Below are 21,496 nucleotides of genomic sequence, written 5' to 3'. Positions count from 1 at the left end.
AGCTGTGGACAGAGCCATAACTGTGAATCTACCTCACTTACTCTTTTATTAATGCTTAACCATAGAAGCAAACACTGGAAATGAAACAAGTTATTCAAGTGTTTAATCCAAGTCTAATCTGGAAAAAAGTAGTTGAAATCCGGGACAGCATTAGCCACCTTTTTATTGCTGAATTCATTGTGCAATCAGATTTTGCTGCATGGTATGAAACCCCAGTAGCCAGGGGCCTCAAAATGGTTTTGCAGCTTCTTCAGCTTGCTGCAGGGAATTATGTTCCCCTTTCTCTTCCCTTTAAAGCCCACGCGACCTCCGGATGTTCTCCTGCCTGGGGTGTGGGGGACTCGAGGATGGAGCCCAGCGCTCCCAGCAARGCCCTTGCCGGAGGGCAGGGAGGCACCAGCCCCCCGGCTGCTTGTGGGGCTTTGGGCTGCCCTAGGAATCTGGTGATGGGTGGCACAGGATGGGACATGAGGTGGGTGCTGGGGCCCGCGTCACCCGGTTATGGCTCTGGTTATTGCCCCTGCCCAAAGCGCTGCAGGTGACGGTGCCGGGAGCTCCCGCCAGGAGCGTGCGGTGATGGAGCCGCCTTTGCTGCCCAAGGGGTGTCCAAGCGCTCGGAAGGGCGGGAGRGGAGCTGGAGGAAACCCCCCTGCTCCCTTGTGGAGCAACAATTCCCATTCCGGCAGACGGTCGGTGAGGAGAGGCTCGGACGCCACGGASTCAACTAAGATGTGTTTAAGGGAAGGGGAGGCCGGAGCCGGGCCGGGCGCCGCGGTGCAGACGTGGCGGGGCCGGCGGCTGGCGCGGGGCTCGCGCGCCACATGCCGCAGCCATCGGTGTCCCCGGCAGCGCCCGCGCCGACTGTAAATACATGATTCATCCGTCTGCTTTGGCAACAAACCTCCATCGCCAGGGAAACACTTGCGAGCTGTCAGGAAAGCCGCAGCCGAAAGCGGGTCAGGAGAGGCGGCGAGCGGGTGAGTGTCTGTGCCAGGGGCTGGCGCTACCCGCTGCTCCGCACCAGGGCTTTGCTGCGAGGGGAAAAGCGCCTGAGGACAGAGGGGTTAACCCTCAGGCGGAATAAATATCCTGGGATGTGTCTTGTGAGGTTCAGCGCTTGCACGCAGTCTTTTCCAGGGATATTTGGTCTGGAATGCATTCTGTTTTCGCTGGAAGAAAGGGCGGTACTTGAGCAATGGGGAGTCGAGAGCCGAGCCCTCCTCGAGCTGCCTCTCGTGCTCAGGGCAGCGCCCGGGCCGGGCTCGCGAGCGTTGCTGTACTTGTTGTGGTGCAAACCACGTACTAAACACCTACAGTGCATCAAACAACGCGGAGTCTGCACCGGGACGGCCCAGCCCGGGGTGCCTTTGTGCTCCTTGGCCTCTCCCCTCTGCCCGCCTTGCCTCCCGGCGCTTGCAGCGCAGCCAAGAGGCGCTGGCGGCTGTCAAGTCTGCTCTCCAAAACCTCCGCCAACTTATCATTTCATTAAGGCAGCCCGGGCTGGGATCCATCACGTTGTCAGCATTTAATTGTGAATCCCGGGCCCTCTGACGCGAGCGCCGCATGACTGGCGCTTGGCACTCGCCGCGAGCAGAGATCGCAGGCGTTGGCAGCACGTCGGCTGCRGAGATGGGGCTCTTAATGTTGAACTGAACAACAACTTGGCGGCTGGAAAACACAACCTCTGCCTCCCCGGAACGCAGGGGAAAATGGGGAGTGTCGCGGGCGGTCTGACCAGAATTGAAGAAAACAATATGCAAAGGGTACGTTAATGGCCCCAAAAGTCAGAACTTCCATTTCCTCCGAGCATCTGTCCCGGCTCCTTGGTGGCAGCGTTTACGGTGTGCAGCAGGAGCAGTCATGAGGCAAAAAGACRGTGAGAAGCGTCTGGAAAGGCCCGTGCACAGGCCTGCTTCATGCTGCATGTGTCTTACACGGRTGCCTTTTAGCCATACTCTCTGCAGCCGTGGGATAGCAGGAAGCATTTTCAGTCTTTCCATGGGAAAACCTCCAAAGCAGCTAGCTGTGACGCTGCAGCTGGCGGGTTCTTCTCCACCTCTGCAAGGGACTTTTCAATGCCCCATTCCAGCRAAGCCACAAGTCTGATGAGTCTACGGTGAGTCACCAGGCCAGGAGAAAAAGCTGCCGGAAGACCGGGCTATTTATAAAATGCAAAAGAAAGAAAGGAAATGCATTCTAGATGCAGCCAGAGCTGGAAGGTGGGTCTAACATCCCTGGAGGGATTGAGTGTTCCTAGGCCCTGGAAGGAGAATCTCCCAGGAAGGATGGAAGAGCTGCCACTCCGTGGGCCCGCACGGGCTGCGGAGCCTCCGGGCCGCCCCAAGGAGGAGGAGGACGTGCTCCAGCCCTGGGGAAGACCTGTGGCCCCCTTGCCCAGAGCCCTTGTCACGTCTCTGCCGGGCTAGCACGGCCCACGCAAGCCCATAGTCCCGAGGAGGTCCCCACGGGCCCGAGGGGGAGCGGGAATGGGAAGGCAGCGATTTCCTCCTTAGGCCTGGGCTAAGCAGCCTCGCCTTGGATGGGCGCTCGGGGCTTGGTGACAGCGGCTCTGCTGTGCGCTGTCCACCGCACACCGCAGTGGGTGGGATTTCTGTGACATTTAATACGCTTAAGGGTGTCATGAGGTGCTGAAAGTGGGGAAGGAAGGGGCTGGATCTCTGTGCTCACAGGGAAGCTGCTCTTGGCTCAGTGTGCACCAGGCCAAAGGCGGCTCAGCTCAGCTCAGCTCAGCTCAGCTCAGCTCAGCTCAGCTCAGCTCGGCTTGCGCCTGGTGAGGCTCGCGCGCTGAATCCGGCTCTGAGTGGCCCGTGGGGCAGCACTGGGAGCTGCATGACAGCTCCTCACACCGGAAGCCATCAGAGCCATCGCCCTAATCCTGCTTTTCCAGGGAGAAAGCGAAGGGATGCGCACTGGAGGACAGCTTGGAGCGCTGAACTCAGCAGGACTGCCTGCCCGTCGCACCCGCCACCTCTGAGAGAAAGCGGCAAGCAACCCGCACGTGCTTCGAGTGCTGTTAACAGGTAGGAAAGGAACCCGAGCCCAACCCTGCGCCTCCTGGGAAGGTGTTCCAGCAGTTTTCCCTGYTGTCACATCCCTGCAGCGCGGATGGCTGTAGCCTTGGGCAGGGTGACGTGTCCAGCCGCACGCGCGCAGCAGCGGCTCGGCTGTAGATCGAGAGGTTCCAGCACCAGCACACACTCTCAATTGCACTGAAAAATGCTGTTTTCCCAAATGATTTATTCAAATAAAAGTGACTTCTGCAATAGGGAGTCAATTTCTTTTATTTCTTTGTATTCCTCACCGCAGCCTGTTTCTTTCTCCTTATTATTTTGATAACAGGCAGATTTAATCCCTCATCCCCTTCCCAGTGCTTTGCCACTGGGAATCCAACCTGTGCCTGGTGGAAGCTGGGAGCTTTGAAACCCGGCGTCACATTTTAAAGTTTAGTCAAACACTGGTATTTGCTGTGGCAACTGCACCAGCACACGCAGCCCTGAGCACGTCTTTCACTTAGAGAAAAGACCTAACTATGGATCAGCTCTCTAAATGGCTGCTGAGCTGTAGATGAGACACCTAATGGCACTTCCTAGCTGAGAGAGGTGAACACCACCGTCCCATGAGTTCATCTCCCTCTAARAAGGATTTTCCCCCCTTTTTGTGACATCAAATAAGTTAATTTTCACTGCCTCTTTAGAGGGACCTGTGGTGCACCCACGAGCAGTGCTGCCTCAATCCAGAGCCTGCTGGTGAGCAGAGCACAGCCGGCTACTCCATTCATTTGCATGGAGCGAGTAGAAGGAACATGATGGAGATAATGACAGATTGGTTAAAAGTGACTTCAATTCTGCTGTGCTGAGGGCTCGGGCATGAGGGGAGGTGACTAGGGCGCACGTGAGCAACGTGCACATCACGCAGCCTCGGGGCTTCACCCTGCAGCTGCCGCCAGGGGTGTTCGGCCGGGTCCTGCTCTGTGCTCCATCCCATGCAACAAAACTGCCGGAGTTTGCTGGACGTGGTCTCGCAGCTCCATCCCATGCAACAAAACTGCCGGAGTTTGCTGGACGTGGCCTCACAATCTGCAAAAGAACAAGCCACTGATTTTGCAAGGGGGGCAGTCAGCACCAAGGCCTCTCCTGAGTTGTCCCACGTTGCTCCGTGGCCGCCGGCCAGGTCCCGCTGGCACCTGGAGCCACCGGCAGCCCGGCCCCCTCCTCGCCAAGGCACCCGGTGCATTTGCTCAGAGCTGGAGGCTCTGCAGCRTTGAACTGAGCAGCGCCGAGCGCTGGGCTGCCCAAAGGAAGCGTTTCCCAAGGCCTGCAAGGCAGCGAGCACAGCAGCCCTGGTGACTGACACTGGAGCCCGTTTCCCGTCACTTACCTATTGATGGGCCGCCGTGGGAGGTTCATCCACACCTCCCTGCTCTCATTGCAGCCCCATTTGTTAGGAGACCTTGGGAAACTCTCCTAACTTGAAGGCCCCAGGAAGAAAGTTAAATCCCTTTTCTTCTTTTCTCCCTGCCGCTTCCCTCGGACAAAAGGTGCCATTCACACGAGGAGCTTTACACAGTGACATGGCATGCACAAGGGAACCGGCACTGCTGAGCCAGCTCATGTTTCACAGAAAAACATATAGGGGCTCCTTTTTCTTCTTTTTAATACCTGAAATAGCTTAGTTTTGCCCTGACACTTGATTCAGAACAAGTAGTTACACAGCTCCCAGCTAAGGACCTGGAAGAGACAACTGTTTTATGTGATGGAATAAGACACGTGAGGTGTCTTCTAGGGCCTTGTAAATCTGCCTGTGGAGATGCAGCTTTCAGCAGTTTGCTATTTTGAATTCAAAGTTAAGAGAGAACATATTTGTGTTCCCCAGTGGAGACTGACAGCTGCTCTGAATCCGGGTGGGAACAGGGTAGGAGGGGATACCTCCCAGACATGTTAATGCTCTGGAGCRGCAGCTCACAGTGTTTGAAAACTTGGTTCCCTGGGAGAACGCACAGTCAAAAACTGAGGATATGCTGGCACTGCCTGTAACTCCGCTTCGCTCGCTGATGAGGGCATTTTAGATGGGCTTTGTGCAGAAAGCCAGCACGGGGAATGTTTCCCTGTCCTTGTTCCCGTYCGCCCCGCTAGCCGAGCGTGTTGTTGGCATCCCCCGTGCATTCCTGCAGCTGACTCAGGCTCCTCGGAGGGACGGGCGGGAGCTCAGCCCTCCCGGCTCGGAAACGCGGAGCAGCCCACGCTCCTGCCAGCTCCAAGGTGMAGGGCTGGACATCACTATGTCCTATCCACCGTTTGGATGGGAGAGGAGTGTAAGACAAGAGTTGATACACGGAGATTGTTTTTCTTGTAGCTGTTCTTCCTTTCCACCCTTTCAGAATTGTGAAATCAAGGGCCCAAACTATTCCAGCAGGGAGCTGAGGACTTCTGACAGGAACATCTGCGTGTCCTCTGCACAGCGTCCCGGGGAGGCCGSAACGAGGATGCCCGTGGAGGAGCGAACGGAGAAGAGGGAGCGTCTGCTCTGCAGCAGGGAGAGCTGCTGCTTGCAGCCTCTAGAGCAGCACCTGCAGCCCAGCGGCTCCTCAAGGAGAGCGACGTGGGAGTTGCATGTTGACAAAAACAACCAGAAGGGTGGCCAACACTAGTGTTTTCTGATTCTTTTTCTATGATCTTTCTTTCTTTTTTTTTTTTTTTTTTTTTTTTTCCCAGTGCTACTTCAGGGAAGAGGCCGAGGGCTGGAGTAACAGGGAAGGAATGTAGTTTAGATGACAGGGGCTCATTTTGTTCACATTACTTTAGATGACAGGGATGTTCAGCTCATTTTGTTCACATGGGGAAACCAGACGCTGGGGAGAGTGGTCTGGGGCAGGGTTGCTGCAGAGGCCGAGGGGGACTTCTGTGACACAYGGTGTCTCTGCAAAGTGGGTCACAACTGCAACTGCCTCTGCGTGAGGCCCCATGAGCTGCCGCAGAGAGACAAATATTGTTTACCACATGTTACTGGAAAGGGCTTCTCCTTAGCATGCAGAGCTCCTCCTACATCCCTGAGTGTGATGTTGGGATGTGTGGCAGCCTCCCTCCATCCACTAAGTTTGCCATGTGACACTCTATTTTGCAATTAAAAAAAAAAAAAAAAAAAAAAAAGAAGAAAAGCTGCTTGTATTAATTCTTGTATTAATTTTTGTTTGGGCATTAGAAAGGCAAATTGCAATTCTCAGCAGATTGGACTGGTTTGATTAAATTCTGAGCGGTTCCTGTGCTAATGACAGTGCTTGAGGTAACTCCGTGGAGAGCCACGGGTTTATTGAGAAATCTGGGAGTCTAGTTTTTCAGTCCCTGTATCTGTTCTGAGAATTTCTCACCCCACCACCCTGTTTAAAACTTCTCTGAATCTAAATATACTGTTTTGAAAATGAAGCATAAACTCTGAACTCACCCATCCCTAGACCTTGGTGTCTGCTGCATGAGCCCAGACCTTCAGAGAAGGTCACACTGCTCCACGAAGTTARTCTTTCATCAGCCCAGGAGTAGAAATCCTGGGCCTGATTCTTACCCTGAGCAGATCTAGGCTGCTAAATAAGAAGCAGGTTCCCAGCAACAGCAGCAGTAGCCGTGATTCCTCGGTAGATGCTGCCTCCTGCCCAGGCCGGACCATGGCCAGTAGCCAAGACACCCTCGTGGTGCCCGCCTTGCATCTGAGGGGCAGTTTGGTTTGTTTGTTTTTGCTTTGGTTTTCTCTTAGGCCCCCAGACGAGGGCAGAAACGTGTTTTGTGTTGCTGATATTTTTATAGGCTCCTTCCCCGTAAACAAGCCTGCATCCAAGATCTGAGCTGTCACTTATCTGCGCCAGTGCAGGGCCCGTAAGCTGCACCTGCTGCCCCTCTCTGCCAGGGGTGCATGTTCTACACAGGCTCTGCCCTAATTAAACAGAAAAAAAGCTGGAGGAGAGAAAAAGCTGCAGCTTGATCAGAGAATAAAGTAAGGGAATAAAGTAAGGAATCTATTTGCTAACATGATCTTTACCATGCCAAAAAAAAGAAAGAGCTCAAAATAAGCCATTCCCYTGCTTCACTCTGCTTCTAAGTGACTTTCTATCTATATTAGCTCGCATGAAACTCTTCTATTTTGTTAACAGAAAAATTGGGAAGCTCAACTACCTGGGAATTTTAAGTTTGAATTGCTGTGGCATTCACTGCTGTGGTGGGCAGAAAGCACAGGGCTGTGCAGCCTGATTTTCTTTTGTTTTGTAGCTGCATCTCCTTGGATCATTTATTTTGATGCTGATGGTGGCCAACTTGATTTCAGATGAAATGTGAGTGCCTTAAAACCCGACCAAGAGCCTGATGACAAGTTGAGTCGCTCGCTCTCTTCAGCCCTCTGTGTGCTACCTGCCACCACCTCATGTTCTCACCAAGCGGGACATAAAGTGACACGAGGCTTCTGCTGTCCAAAGCACCCGGCTTTACTTGCTCAGCAGAGATGGATTTATAATGATGTGCCCCAGGCCCGAAACACTTAACATACCTCAGATGTCTGGCTATATCTAAAGCGAGAACCAGCGTGGCCGAGCTCTGTTACGTGATGCTGGGCACATCTTCACAGGCCCTCACGTGCTTTTCATCCACAAATACAGGAGCAAAAGAAGAGGTCAAGTATGTGCTAAGGTGTAGAGGAGCAGTTGCCATGAAAGTGCTAGTGCTGTTTTGGGCCTCTTAAGGATGTTCGGTGAAGTACAGTGGGTTATTTTATATGGTTTGGTGAAACATCATGGATTTAGCCCTGTTTTCACAGGGAAAAGGAAGCGTCTTTATAATCACAGTGAAGGAACTTGAAGAAAAAGTGCTCCAGTCAGCAAGAGTAAATACATCTGGCCTTTACCTTTTGAGCCTTTTTGATAATCCTTGAAATCCAGTTAAACCTGTATACCTGGGAGAAAAGTTGCACAGATAATGTCAGTGAGATTTACATTAATGCGAGGCAAGGGTGAGAGCTCCTGTCTCTTCAAACATATCTGGTTACCCTTCCTTCTGTAACAGTCAAAGGGCTACTCTAAAAATGTTAGGTTTTCAAGATGAGCTCACTTTTCTAGTCGTTATTTGTGATGTTCTCTTCCAGGGTAATGAACATAGGTGCTAAGTTGCTCTTTCTGTCAGATCTCCTGGGTCTACACGYATGCAGGGGCTTGGAAACACACAGCTTTTCATCTGCAAATTGGCAGTGAAAGAGGTTAATTGGGAGAAAACTATCAGAAGGAATAGGTGAAGTCTCCAAAGCCACTTGAAATTTGAGGCTTTCTAAGGATGAGCAAGGTACACGAGGGGAAAAGGTATYATGGTGTGGTCCTCTTCCAAGCCAACTCCTGCAACTGACTGAAATAAAGTGAGGCATCTAGTGCTCAGCCAGGACAGGAATGACTCCTGCTCACGTTGTAAATCTTGGATATTTTACATCCATGCAAAACCCTGGTGTGCTGTGTCTCTTACTCTGAACACTGATGTGATATTGCTGGCAGAAAAGAGCTCAAGGACCAGAATTCAAGGTTTGGAGAAACTAGAGCTTTTGCATGTGAATACACGATGTAGCAAGAAAGGCAAATTGGGAGTTAGGTGCTGGTTAAACTTCCTTGTGTAGAAATCTGCTGCACATTATGTCAAGCGTTTAACTAGTCACTTCAGATCCGAAAGAAACAATTCCCTTATGGAAAGTGTGGTATGTTAGAATGCCAGCTACTATAACATCAGCATGGGATAAATCCGAGCATCTTCTTATGCCCCAGAAAGCTGGCTGAGCTGCCAGACTAAACCTTCCTGGGGTCTCTGTGTGCTCAGGAGAAGCCCGTAGAAGGCATCATCAGGTCATGTAGTCTGATACATCGGATTTCACAGACCATTCGGCTTCCGCTTCTCATCCCTGCATGGAGCTCAATCTCRTGCTTGACTCCAGCACATGGTGAAAGGTACCCTGACATAACAGCCCGGGCAGTGGAAAAGCAGCCCCTGTGCTGAGTAGGGGCTCTCAGCCTCTGTCTGCTGCGCCTGGGGCTGAGCCTCTCCTCGGACCAAAGAGGGACCCGCTTTATCCTCGYGTACAGGGGCTGCCCAAGGCTGTGGAACCTCTAGTTTGCACTCCTTTAATGTTTTGCTCATTTCTTTTCTCCTCAGATGAAATATCTTTTATGAAGGGTGYCCTCTGTACCATGCCATCCTGTACATGACACAGAACAGTTTCCTGAGCGTGGTGCTTAGGCGGCCTGAGGATGCAGCATCTCCCCAAATGAGGTCTCAATGTCCTCCTTAAACTTGTGTTCTGTTTTTCTCTACAAACTCCTGCATGAAATGGGCTGTATTTCCAACACAGTTTGTCAGGGCCAGGCATACCTTTGTCTTGTTTTCTCAGGAACGTTTTCCCAGAGAAAGACACAATAAAGGGAACAGCCCTTGGGGCCACCCTTCCTTGCRCTCAGCCAAGAGACACCAGGTCAACCCAGGTGGCCCCGGCACTACCTGGCTGAGAGCAGTGACCTGAGCAATCTGCTTGCAAACGAGACACAGCTTTTCCCGCAGGGTCCCTGGTGCCCTGGGAAGCAGCTGTCCCCAGTAGGTGTGTGTGACACCAGTCCCTCCAGGCTGTGCTCCTTGCAGGACAGGTAAGTGGAGCCGCTGAACAGCCCAGCACTCCCCCAGCACAGGCCCTGCGCCTCTGGTCGTCGCTCTGYGGAGTAAGCCCGAGTGCTCCCTCTGATTTGGTTTGCTGCATTAAYCTAAGTGCAGGGTGTTATTCTTCGYACACATTTGGCATACTTGTCCTAGAAGGAAACCACTAGGTTGTCATGAAATCAGCTGCAGCATGTTGAGAATCTCAGCACAGCCACCAGGCACACAGCCTAAGCCTGTGCAGACTGGTCCCTTGGGCTATTTTTAMATATTAGGGCTGGGATCACGTTACACTGCAGCACTGACATGAAGAAATGTCTCTGGGTGGCAGTCGTGGGTTTAGAGTTAGTACCCTGTCCTCCTGACACTCTGAGGGCTAGGGACCGGGGTGGGGGATTAAAATTTTGCACTTCCCCAAGACCGCAGAGTTTCCAGGGCACTGTCCTGAGAGCACGGCAGAGGAAGGAGCCTGCGGGCCACCCCGAGCTGCTCTCTGAAACGTGGGCCTCTCCTGCAGACCTTCCGAGCCTCCTCCGTGCGCCGCATGCTCTCCGYTGCCAGGGCACGCGGACACGGGCACGGAGGAGCGGCTTCCTGCTCCTCCAGAGGGTGACTTCCGTGCATGGTCACCTCAGCAGCACCTGCAGGTATTTCCCAGTAAACAGGGAGCGCTCAGGACCTGCCATGATCGGAGCCCGGGTGCTGGAATTTTTATTTATCCATCCCTTCAAGCGTGCTGCACCCTTGCAGTATTTTACAGGAAGGCCCATGTCAGCCTCAGCAGTCTGCTTTCATTGCATGCTATGTGGCAGAATTTCCCAATCCTTCTTTCCTGTTGTCGCTCCAGAAAAGKGTGATCTTTGTCTTTGATGATTTATCTGCATGTTCCTCATTCCTAATTGTTCTCAGATCTCACATGGGTTACACCAGGCATCCCACTGCATCCTTCAGAGCCTCCTTGCATTTAAATGTTTCTAGCAGGCAGCCAAAAGAGARGGGAGATCCAGAGGGGAGATCCACGGGGATCCCGTTGCAGAAGTGGAGCTGTTACATGTGGGCACGTAGCTGCCAGTGGTTGCAGGGAGCAATGGAGAGCTGCAAGATCAGCAGTGCTCAGATGGGGCATTAACCCGGCAGCTCTGTCCCTTTTCCAGGATTTTCCTCCCAGACAGAGAGAGATCCACAAAACTATCTCTTTCCTAGTTTTTAAGAGATGATATTTTGTTTTCCTGGCAAGTTCAAATCTGTACTAGTGAGGTGCAGGGGATGATGATTTGCCCTGTAATTTAACTCGTGGTTTACAGGCTGTTAATTGCAGGATCGTTTTCACTCACAGGCCTTCAAAGACTACATGAGATATCCAAGTTAAGAGCTAGCACAAGGAACCAAGAGACCCTATTTATTTATAATTAATGTTGAAACAGGCAAACAGAACAATTCCATGTTTCTGTGACTTCACAACACCTAAAAATACCTGGTGACACTTGCTGTCGAGCTAATAACCTCAGAGCCAGACAAGGTTTTTCTGGCACTCAGTTGCTCGCTTGTGGTTTAAGTCCTAGAGAAAGCAGTGCCTGGTCATCCYGTCCTTGGAGTATCCGGAGAGGGAGAGAGGGAAGTGCCTCCCTCCGTGTCTCCCAAGTGCTCAAGGACATCAGCAGCCTGTGGGAACCCAGGTGCCTGCCTGTGCCTGGCTGCCACTGCAGCCCCAAGAGGGGAAGGCGGAGAGAAACAAAAATAAAAATGAAAATGAATATGAGAAAGAGGAAGGGCAAATTTCGGTCAAGTGACCAGGGAGGGAGCTCACAAGCTTAAACAGTGGTAAACAAGGCCYGTGCCCCACACTTGTGGCCACCTCCAGGTAGTCATAGCAAGAGCAGCACGTGGCTCGAATTAGTGCTAGTATGAATCTCATGCAGGGTTATTAACGACTTGATAAGTTGTGGGTCCAGGATGACAACAAATCCAAGAAGACTTTGGTATAGAAATGCACTCGAGACTGTGAGCTGTAAAGATGACACAGTGAGGCACAAACAGTCCTGGAGGTTTCTGCAGTGTGTTGGCGATAACTTTTTGGCACAGGTTGTGGAGGAGCCAAGGAGGAGAGGTGGGCTACCGGACCTCGTACTCACAAACAGAGAGGGACTTGCTGGAGATGTGAGGGTAGCGGGTAGCCTCAGCTGTAGCAATCATGAGTTGGACCATGGACTTCAGGAGGGCCAACTTTGGCCTTTTCACAGACCTGCTTTGAAGAATCCCATGGGCTAGGACCCTAGAAGGAATGGGGGCCCAAGAGAGCTGGTTAGTTTTCAAGCAAAATTCCCCCCACACTCAGCAACGGTGCATCCCTATGGGTAAGAAGTCAGGTGGCAGGGCAGGAGGCCTGCGTGGATGAACAGGGAGCTCCGGGGAGCAAAGCTCAAGCAGAAGAAAGCCGCATACAGAATGTGGAAGAAAAGACAAGYCCCTTGGGAGAAATAACAGGAACCTTGTCAGGGAAAGCAGGGATGTGACAAGGAAAGCTAAGGCACGCTTGGAACAAAATCTGGCAAGAGATGTTAAAAATAAGAAGAACTTCTTCAAATATATCAATATGGCAGCTGGGAAAACGGGRCGGTGAGAAACCTCATGAAGTTCAACAAGGGCAAGTGCAGGGTCCYGCACTGGGGAGGAATAACCCCGGACACCAGTACAGGCTTGGGACTGACCTGATGGAGAGCAGCTCTGCAGAGAGGGACCTCAGTGTCATGGTGGATGACAAGTTGACTATGAGACAGCAGTGTGCCCTCGTGGCCAAGAAGGCCAATGGGATCCTGGGCTGCATTAACAAGAGCGTCTCCAGAAGGTCCAGGGAGRKGATCGTCCCCCTCTACWCAGCCCTGGGGAGGCCACGTCTGGAGACTGTGTGCAGTTCTGGGCTCCCCAGGACAAGAGGGCTGTGGAGCTGCTGGAGAGAGTCCAGCGCAGGGCTACSAGGATGATCAGGGSCCTGGAACATCTGCCCTRTGAGCAAAGGCTGAGRGAGCTGGGCCTGTTCAGCCTGGAGAAGAGGAGGCTGAGGGGGGACCTGATCAGCCTGTATAAATACCTCAAGGGAAGCAGTGAGGAGGAGGGGCTGGCCTTTTCTCAGTGGTGGCCACCAACAGGACTCAAAGAAACAGCCACAAATTGAAGCATCAAAAGTTCCACAGGAACTTACGGAAAAATTTCTTGACAGTGAGGGTGCCAGAGCCCTGGCACAGGCTGCCCAGGGAGGTTGTGGAGTCTCCTTCTCTGGAGATCTTCCAAACCCCCTTGGATGCCACCCTGTGCCACAGGCTCTAGGTGACCCTGTGTGTACAGGGAGGTTGGACAAGATGATCTCGAAAGATTCCTTCCAATATTAAGGATTCTATGATTCTATGATTCCTACCCCATCTTCTAAACTAATAGTGCTTTCTCCATGGGAGATGATGGAAAACAAGCCTTGAAAGTCTATCTGAGAGATTCAGGTGTCAAAAGATGACAAGAGTCAGTCTAACTTTAGTCACAAAAGAAAACAGTAGATTGAATTTCTCACATATTTATCCTGTAGGGAAAACAGTCAAGAGCAGCTACTGTGTCACGCTGCTAAAGTAACATGAGAACAAAGAGCTGTGCGTGCATGGGGATGCCGAGGCACCTGCACCATCCCCTCATACGGCTGGAGTAAATCCAAAAGCCTCTACGTGCCAGTGCTCAGGGAACAAGAAACTGGGGTGTGAAGAGCAGCCCTGGCCCTTGCAGCTTGGAATAATTCTCCTGGGTGTTTGCTCCTTTGCAAAAATATCTGGGCCGGGTGCAGCAGTTGCAGAAAGTGTGAGATGCCTTCCCAGGACCACGGCAGAGCTCACAGGGAGAGCAGTACACGGAGGGATGGCATGGGAAAGCAGGGACTTTCCTCACCTTCCTCCCGGGGTACTCTCCCAGAATTTGCAAAAACTGGGAGAGAATTAGTCTTTCTGCATTACATAGTGTTTTTCCATTACTGCTGTGGAGCAGTGCCCTGCTGAAGGAAAACTCCCCGAAACACATGACCGGAGAGAGGTCTGGAGCGAGCATCCTCAGATGAACTCCCAGGACAAATTCCTGCTGCTGTGTTTATTTATAAACGCCCCGATAAGGCTAGAGTTCAGGAATGCAGTGCTGTTTGCAGCCAGTGAGCCAAATCGCCCTCCTGGGCGCCATCCTCACGCCAGGGAATTCCAGGAGGGTATTTGCTTCTGAGAGGAGGGTCGAGATGCACCCGCAGGATAACTGAGAAATGCAATAAAATCAACATCTGGAAGCCCCAGGTCTGGCTAGGAGCCCTGACACGGGCAGGTTGCTGCAGGGAATGAAACCAGAGCGCGCAAGGAGGCCTGCTCGRAGGAGAGCGTCGCGGCATCGGGGCTCAACACGGCCCCGGGCGGGAACACGAATGCTCCCGGCTCTGTCCCCGCGGCCGCTGCAGAGCGACAATCCTCCCTGCGCCAGCAGCTGCCTTCTCTCRTTGGTTTTGCTCCTGGAGGATGTTTCCCGAGGTAGTTAAATAAATAAAYTAATTAATTAGCCCATGTGCCACCTAGTGGCAAAGTGGTTTCTTTTAGGGAGATGGGGAATGCAAGTTGTGCTGTGCTAATGACCGTTTCCCAAAGGGGCTTTCCTTTAGCAAAGTCTCCTCTGGGCAGTGTTTGTACCATAAAGATTTCGGGAGTGCTCTGGGGTATGTCCYAAGGAATTTATAGCATAAGTCTTGTTCCTATTAGGAGTCTTCTTAACAATATCTCTTGACATGTGTCACAGGCTTCCAGTCACGTTCGAATTTAAGCACTGGGAGTCCTATCAAAAGTAAAAAATGTGGCTCATTTCTGTWAGAAAAAAATATAGACAAGTAGTTTCTTTGCTGCATTCTGTCCCCATAACTGAAGTGTGCTGCCCTTCTGAGTGCTTCCCAGCGTCAGCTTGGCTGCCTCGCAAATCCCCCACATACATATATGTATGTATGGGGGGGTGTATGCATGTATGTACATAGATGTGTGTGTATGTATGTATATATGTGTATTGGCATAAGAAAAAGATGATTCCTACCTCTGTACACCACATTGATGAGTGAGATACAGCGTTGCTCTGGGCAGCTCTGCTCCTTGACAAGAGTATTGGAAGCTTGGGGAAGGGTGCAAGAAGGAACTAAAAAATACTGCAGAGCTGGAAAGCAAGGTCTTGCAATGAGAAACATTAAGATTTTGAGACTGAAAAGTGACTTAATTGCAATATAGAAGTTCATAGCTACTACTATCTACTATGCTATTACTAAATCAGAGCCTAAGGACTCCTTTTTTTCCCTCTAGCAGAGAAAAAATAAATGATGATGCCAGACAGTATCAGGCATGGCACTTAATTACAGTGTATTAAGCCACTGGAACAAAAAAACACAAAGAAAAGTGATGGAGTCTATCACCTACAGCCTTCAAATCAAGACTAGATACTTGTCTGGAAATTASACTCTGGTCAGTTTATTTGTGGTATAATATAATATAGGAGGAGATTAAGGCAGGTGATCTGCCAGTGCCTTCCAGTCTTGAACTTTGGGGATAAAAGCTCAGCTGTAAATCAAGTTGTGCTGTATGGGAGCTTAAATACATTTCTAGGAGTCTAATTTAGGAATAAAGTGTGGACAGCTTGTGCTAAAAGGTTAAGCAAACCATAGTCCTGTCAAGGACTTGATCTATAACAGCAGTCACAGCTAGCCCCTATAGGGACGTTATATATGGGTATGGATGGTATATAGGATCCCTTGGAGGATGTTATATATGCTGTGAGTCTGAAGGCCTGCATAGGTGGCAAGCATTGCAATACGCTTCCCTGCTGCACCCTGAGACAATTTCTGCAGTTACAAAGAGATTGCCAAAAGCGAGTGCAGTATCCCCAAAGCTTTCCAGCTTTGCTTCCCAATAGGTTGCTTTGTGAGAGGGGTCTTGGTGGGTCTGTTTTTGGCATCCCCAAGCCCCATCCTTGCCGCGTGCTGTGGGAGCATGAGGCTTCCTTGCAGCCCGTTTCCRAAAGTCTGGAGGGAAGAGCAGGAAAACCCAGCTGTCTGGGCACGGGTACCACACACCGAGCCAGGGGCATGCCCAGCTCACCAGCCCTTATTTACGGGTTGCCTGGATGTGCTAAACGCACCAGGAGAACCCACGGGGAGGCTGTGCCCGGGCTGGAGGCTGCTGTGCCCGGGCTGGAGGCTGCTGCAGCCGGGCAGGGGCAGCGGGGACGGAGCCGTGCGGCCAAGCAGGCCGGGCCCCTCTCACGGCTTTGCAGCCCGGCCCCTTGGGGCTCACGGCTTCCGAGGATGAGCACAAATTGTGCAAGGCCGGCCGGCTTTTCACTCCTCAAATAAAGGCCTGGCTGCTTCCTTGAGACCGAAGGGATTCCAGGGCGATGCCAAGCTGCTGCGGCGGGTGGGTGCTCTTGGCAGCAGGGAGCCCTGGTGCAGGGACAGGCTGTGGCCATGCGGGCCCTGTGTGCAGTTAATGAGCTCACCTTCTGAGCAGGCTAACGAGYGGTGAAGGCGCAGCGGTTCAGAGGGGCTGGGCCTCGTTCGCCCGGCCGCCCCGCAGGCCGCCTGCCCAGCACTGCCCGCACGTGCAGCTRCTACAGGCTAAAGCACCGGGCTGCCCAGCCAGGAGATCTGTCCTGRGGCTTTGGAGATGCTGCAGGGCCTGCCTGAGATATTCTGTTAATGTTTCCCTGTGCAGAAATACTATTGACATCTCCCTCGCTTGTTCAAAGCAAAGAACATTTTCTTATTCACTCTGAGCTATTGATTCTCCTCTGCGCAAAGATAGGAAATGCTTTTAGCCATTTGCTCATCCGCTGCTAAGTGCTCTGCAATGTTCCCAACACCTTCTGAGCAAGAGCTCCAGCCTTCAACGACTGCTCTTCCCAACAGTGCAACTTTGGGAAGYAGCAAATGAGCAAATGGCCCAGCTTGCTTTCCCATGTGCTGCTGTCCAGTGTTTGCACGGGAGAGTCAGCTCTATGGAGGACCCATCTGCTCCTCTTCTCTTTGACCTGGATAACGAGCAAAAGGCCCCAAGGGGTAGAAGGCAGCAGCTTTCCCAAGACTAAACAGCCGACTTTCAGGAGCCTCCTCCACAGCAGCCAAAGGAAGGTGAAGCCTCTGGGTGCTGCGGCAGCCCCGTGGACCTCTCCACTTCATGGGAGGAAAAACGTGTGGCAACCTGGGGAGCTGGGGCAGGGAGCTCCCCCAGGGCTCGTTCGGTGCTCAGGGGCTTTTCCTCCTCTTCAAGTCAAAACAGTTTAACAAGTCTCAGCTTTTTGCTGGGGGCTAAAGGGCTCTGGGATAACAGGAGGTATGAGACTACCGAAGTGCCCTCCTGCAACAGGGCACTATTATAGGGGGAAATAAGTACCTCAGTGAAATGGGCTTTATATAGGTAGGTGATCTGGGACTGGAACTGGAACTGCAGCTTATCATTTTCTTCTCATGAAATATGCCTATCCAGGACAGACTGCACAGTGTCAGGGTGSCATTGCCTCTGTTTTGCTGTTTCACTACCAGAAGATACTTCTGGAGTTTGCACAGGGTGTTGAGAACTACGAACAAGTTCAGAGGAAGAGCTGCAAGAGTAATCCAAGTTGTGGAAAGCTGTCTTTCCAATGAGCAAAAAGGAGACAGCTCTATGGAATTTTCTTCTCTCCAGTAAAGTTAAGAGGTGATCTGGTCACCAGTGTAGGGGAGAGATGGCTTTGGGAGAGATAGCAATGGCTTTTCACAGAGACGAGCAAGATGAGATGCAGGGGAACCCAGACACATTAGAGAAGAAATGAAGCTCCAAGTTGCCAAGTTYACCCGCGTCACGGCCAGTGCAAGTGCCTGCCCCCCTCCCCTTTGGTTGCCAAACCCCTGAGAAATGAGACTCGCACGCAGCTTTTTGCAATGCTCTCTTGTTTCGGGAGAGGCCGGGCGCTGCGGGTGCCGGAGCCCAACAAGTGGCGTGGGGCTCGAGCACCATGGGGCTTGAGCAACATCGCGCTCAGGTGCCGTGGGGCTCGAGCAGCGTGGGGCTCGAGCAGCGTGGGGCTGCCCGCGCTGCGCCCACGGTGCCGCCGGCTGCTCCCGCCCCTGCTCAGAGGCTCATGAGACATGGGTAGCACTTGCGCGGCGTTTCAATCTTCACGACACTGTTAGGTCCTACGGAGTACATCACCTCGTCTTCATCCACCCCGGGAGGCAGGCTGATTTCCTTTCTGATGTTTTTGTAGTTATACTCCTTCCCTCTCAAGGTGTTATATTCCTCCTCATGCTCAGCTAACACTTTAACCTTCCCGTCTCTCACCTTCACAGTAACTTCGTCGGGGTCAAAACCCTTCACATCCATTAAAGCTAAAAGTTTATGGTCATGGGTGTTCAACATCCTATTAATTCTTCTTTGCGTACTGAAATAAAAACAAGAAGACAACCTTTCAGTCCTACTAAAAGAGGGAGGGAGCACAAGAGAAGTGCATAGGAAACTGTCTTCACACATACGCTAACGCACAGCCCTGGTGGAAGTGGCTACRCTGTCAAAAACAACACACGAAGCTTCTGTGATCGCTTCAGTGACAAGGACTGTGCACCCTTGGCATGGCGCAACTGTGAAGAGGAAAAACTCTTTCACCTCAATATACAGAAGCTCCTGCTCTTCTTTCAGAGGTAAACGTGTCCACCAAGCCAAGTATGTCCATGTTATGACCTGTCCTAAATTTCCAATGGACAATTATGATTTATTTCCCAGTTAGGCAGTTTCTTTAAAGTGATAACTGTGTAAGAGACACATCTGGGGGGAAAAAAAAAGTGCCCATGCAAAGCTGGGCTGGTGCTTACTAATTAAAATGATTTCTCATACTGCCAAACAGCAATGCTGYTCAAGCAAAAGAATGGCTGTTTCTCAAAGCATTTGTAAAACATACAATAGAAAGGTAAMCTCAATTATAACAGGCTAAGCTGGACATGAGGCAACAAATTAAAAAGAAAATGTGTGTGAAGGAAGAGGCAATGCGGCACCAAACAAGAAAACAGGCCGACCACTAAGGTGAGACATCCCATAATGGTTCATTACTGAAGTACCCYGGTTGCTGAAAAACTATTCCTTCAAACAAGCTTACAGTGATTCACCATGGCATGGAGGCTTTAATATGGATTTTCTGTGCTCTCTGAGAGCTGGCTCCTCCATATATCTCTTAGGTCTTTTTACATTGCTTGTTGGAGGAGATCTTGGAAAAATGGTTGGTCATTCAGAGCACTTTGGGTTTTTCTTGTGGGAGGGTGAGGGTTGAACTCTGCAGCCTGAGGGGCTGAAGCTCTGCTCTGGTGASATATCAGATGAACGCGGCAGGGACTCACGCACAGATTTATTACAGATGGCACCAAGGGTGACGAGTGTGACCCTTGGGTGCAGAGCTCCCTGCAGTCCCACAGGCAGCTCTGAAGCGGCGATTCAGGCTGAGTTTCATGCCCCTGACTGAGACTTCAGCGCGTAGATCCGTGGCTGGATGCAGCACTTTTCCAGTGCTGAAATGTAACAAAAACCGGAGCTCCTGCTGTAATAGTGTTAGGAAGCCTGGAGGGCCCTGCCTGACAGCCCCGTGCGAGCTGTGGCCAGCAGACAGCATCTAAGTCACCCCACGRCCACATTCACAGGGATGGTTTGTTGGAGCTTCGGGTAGGAGCAAAAATAGAATAAATGCAGCAACAGGCTTCCACCACCACCTGATTAGCGAAGGATATCCGACCCCTTCTGCTTTCCAAACACTTGTCTGTGCCTCAGCTCTGCTGGGAAGGCTTCGCCGTGTAATGAAGCGCTGCCTGCAGGACTGCGTTTTGTTTTCATGTGTGCTAAAGGGAGTTGGGGACTGTGCTGAGAAACCACCACCACTGTGGTCAAGTGGAAGTTCAGGGGAAACCCTGAAACTTGTGTCTCCTTGTCAGGACGTGGGAAAGGATGGACTTTTCCTCGATATCCAAGAGGGGMCTCCCGGGGCGGGCAGGTGCKCTGCAGCGCACCTGCCCGCCCCGGGAGKCCCCTCTTGGATATCGAGGAAAATAGTAATGTGTTTTTTACTTTAAATAGGCTTAGMTAGACATATTTACATTTGAGATGAGCTTTGTTTCACAATTCAACAGTTCTTGATGCGCTCCCCAGAGCATCTCCCCAAAGCTTCCCCCAAACGCTCTCGCTCCCCCCCAGATCTCCCCCCCAAGCCCCTCGCGCATCCCTCCCGCGCGTTGGCGCCGTTCAGCCCGTTCCCCGAGGGAGGCCACGGCCGCGTACCTGGCGAGCTCGCGCTCCATGTCGAGGCGGGCCTGGAGCAGCCTCCTCTCGCAGGCGGCAAGGCAGGCGGTGCGGCAGTGCAGGTGGCAGAGGCAGTGCGGGTAGGGGTGCAGGGTGCAGCAGCAGTGCGGGTGCAGGTGCCGGCAGCACATGCAGACGGGCGGCACGTGGTCGCAGAGCCGGTGCAGGTGCAGCCGCAGGTCCAGCATGCGCAGCTGCCTCTTGATCTCCCGGTCGGCTTTGCGCAGGTCCCGCTTGGCGTCCTCAAGGTAGCGAGTGCACAAAGACATGGTGGCGCCTTAAACCATAGTAGTGGAGCACAAGTACAACCGTGGCGGCGTGCACTTGTGGAGGGGGGGAAAAAATTGTGCGCAGAGCGGGCTCTGGCGCGATGCGAGCTGAGGCGGGGGCCGCCGCTGGTGCCGCTGCGGGGCCCGCGGGCGCTTTGTGAGGCGGCGGGCGGCGCGCGTGTCACAGCGTGTCGCCCRGGGAGCGCGGCGGGCGCCCGGCGACGCGCCCGGCGACGCGGGGGTGCCGGGGACGGATCCCCCGACCGCTTCCCCTGGTCGGCTGGCGTTCCTTTGTTTTCTTCCTCTTGTTAAGATGGTTTCAAACGCCCCTTTGAAACACGATGTTCCTGTCCATAGTTCCTCTAGTTTCCCACCTAAGCTGCTAACTATGGGGCAAAGGCCACCTCTTCTCTCTTTTTAACATGAAGGGTTTCTGAACCATGAAGAAATGGGAGATGCCTTTACACACTCCCAGTGATAGCTGCGATTCGGGTGCCCTTGGAGGCACCTGGGCAATACACATGAGAAACATGGGAATAACGTTTTTGTCTCCATTCTCACGCCACAAGGAGCCAAGTTGGCCCCAGGCTCTCCACTCCACTCCACTTCCTGGATTTCATCTCCACTCGGGAGCCTTGTAGGTGTTACTGGGCTGCCTTGCCCCGAGCGCATGTTGGAAGGCCAAGATGCTCAGGCAGGGGTGGCTGCCGTGACCATTTCAGCCAAGAGAAGAGCAAAATCCTTTGTCTCCATGTGCTGTTTGGCGAGGAGGAGGCCATGTGTGCACGGCGAGCATCCAGAGCCCAGTGTTGCTTATGCGAGCTGACAGTTTTACCTTCTGCACTGTTGCGTGTGCCAGCTAATGTCTGCTCGCTCGGTGACCCCGTGAAGAGGTGTGAGTCATCAGCTCGAGCCCTGAGCACTTCCCAAGCCGCGATGTTCCCGTCAGGCTGCGGCTTTTGCTGCAAGAGTGTCGGTCTCGGCGATGCTGGTGGATTTGCCCCGCTCTCTGCAGGACACCTGCTTTTTAAAGTAATCCTGAGCAGCATTTCTTTCTCAAAAAATGAGCAGTGGTGCCTGAATTTGTCCCCCTGAGGCATGGGACACCAAGCAGTTGGAAAATCTCTCTGAGGCAGATGCGCAGTGACTTGGGCACAGGCCCTTGTCAAAGACAAGGTYGGTCTGGTGCAAAATGTGC

At 52.3% G+C, this 21,496-nt stretch overlaps 1 protein-coding gene across 1 annotated transcript; it reads right to left on the bottom strand.

Moving 5' to 3' along the window:
* Positions 1 to 17,745: 17,745 nt before the first annotated feature.
* Positions 17,746 to 20,298, bottom strand: ODF1 (outer dense fiber of sperm tails 1). Its single transcript, XM_026050049.1, has 2 exons — positions 20,009 to 20,298; positions 17,746 to 18,134 (listed from the first exon to the last, which is right to left on the bottom strand). Exons 1-2 carry the CDS (start codon positions 20,296 to 20,298, stop codon positions 17,825 to 17,827), a joined length of 600 nt encoding a protein of 199 aa, XP_025905834.1. The 3' UTR covers positions 17,746 to 17,824.
* Between the last annotated feature and the right edge of the window lie 1,198 nt (positions 20,299 to 21,496).

The sequence above is a fragment of the Nothoprocta perdicaria genome, unplaced genomic scaffold, assembly GCF_003342845.1.
Source record: "Nothoprocta perdicaria isolate Ctin4 unplaced genomic scaffold, notPer1 scaffold_64, whole genome shotgun sequence".
Classification (NCBI taxonomy): domain Eukaryota; kingdom Metazoa; phylum Chordata; class Aves; order Tinamiformes; family Tinamidae; genus Nothoprocta; species Nothoprocta perdicaria.
Note: the sequence above shows the minus strand (reverse complement) of the source record. Positions and strands in the feature narration are given on the sequence as shown.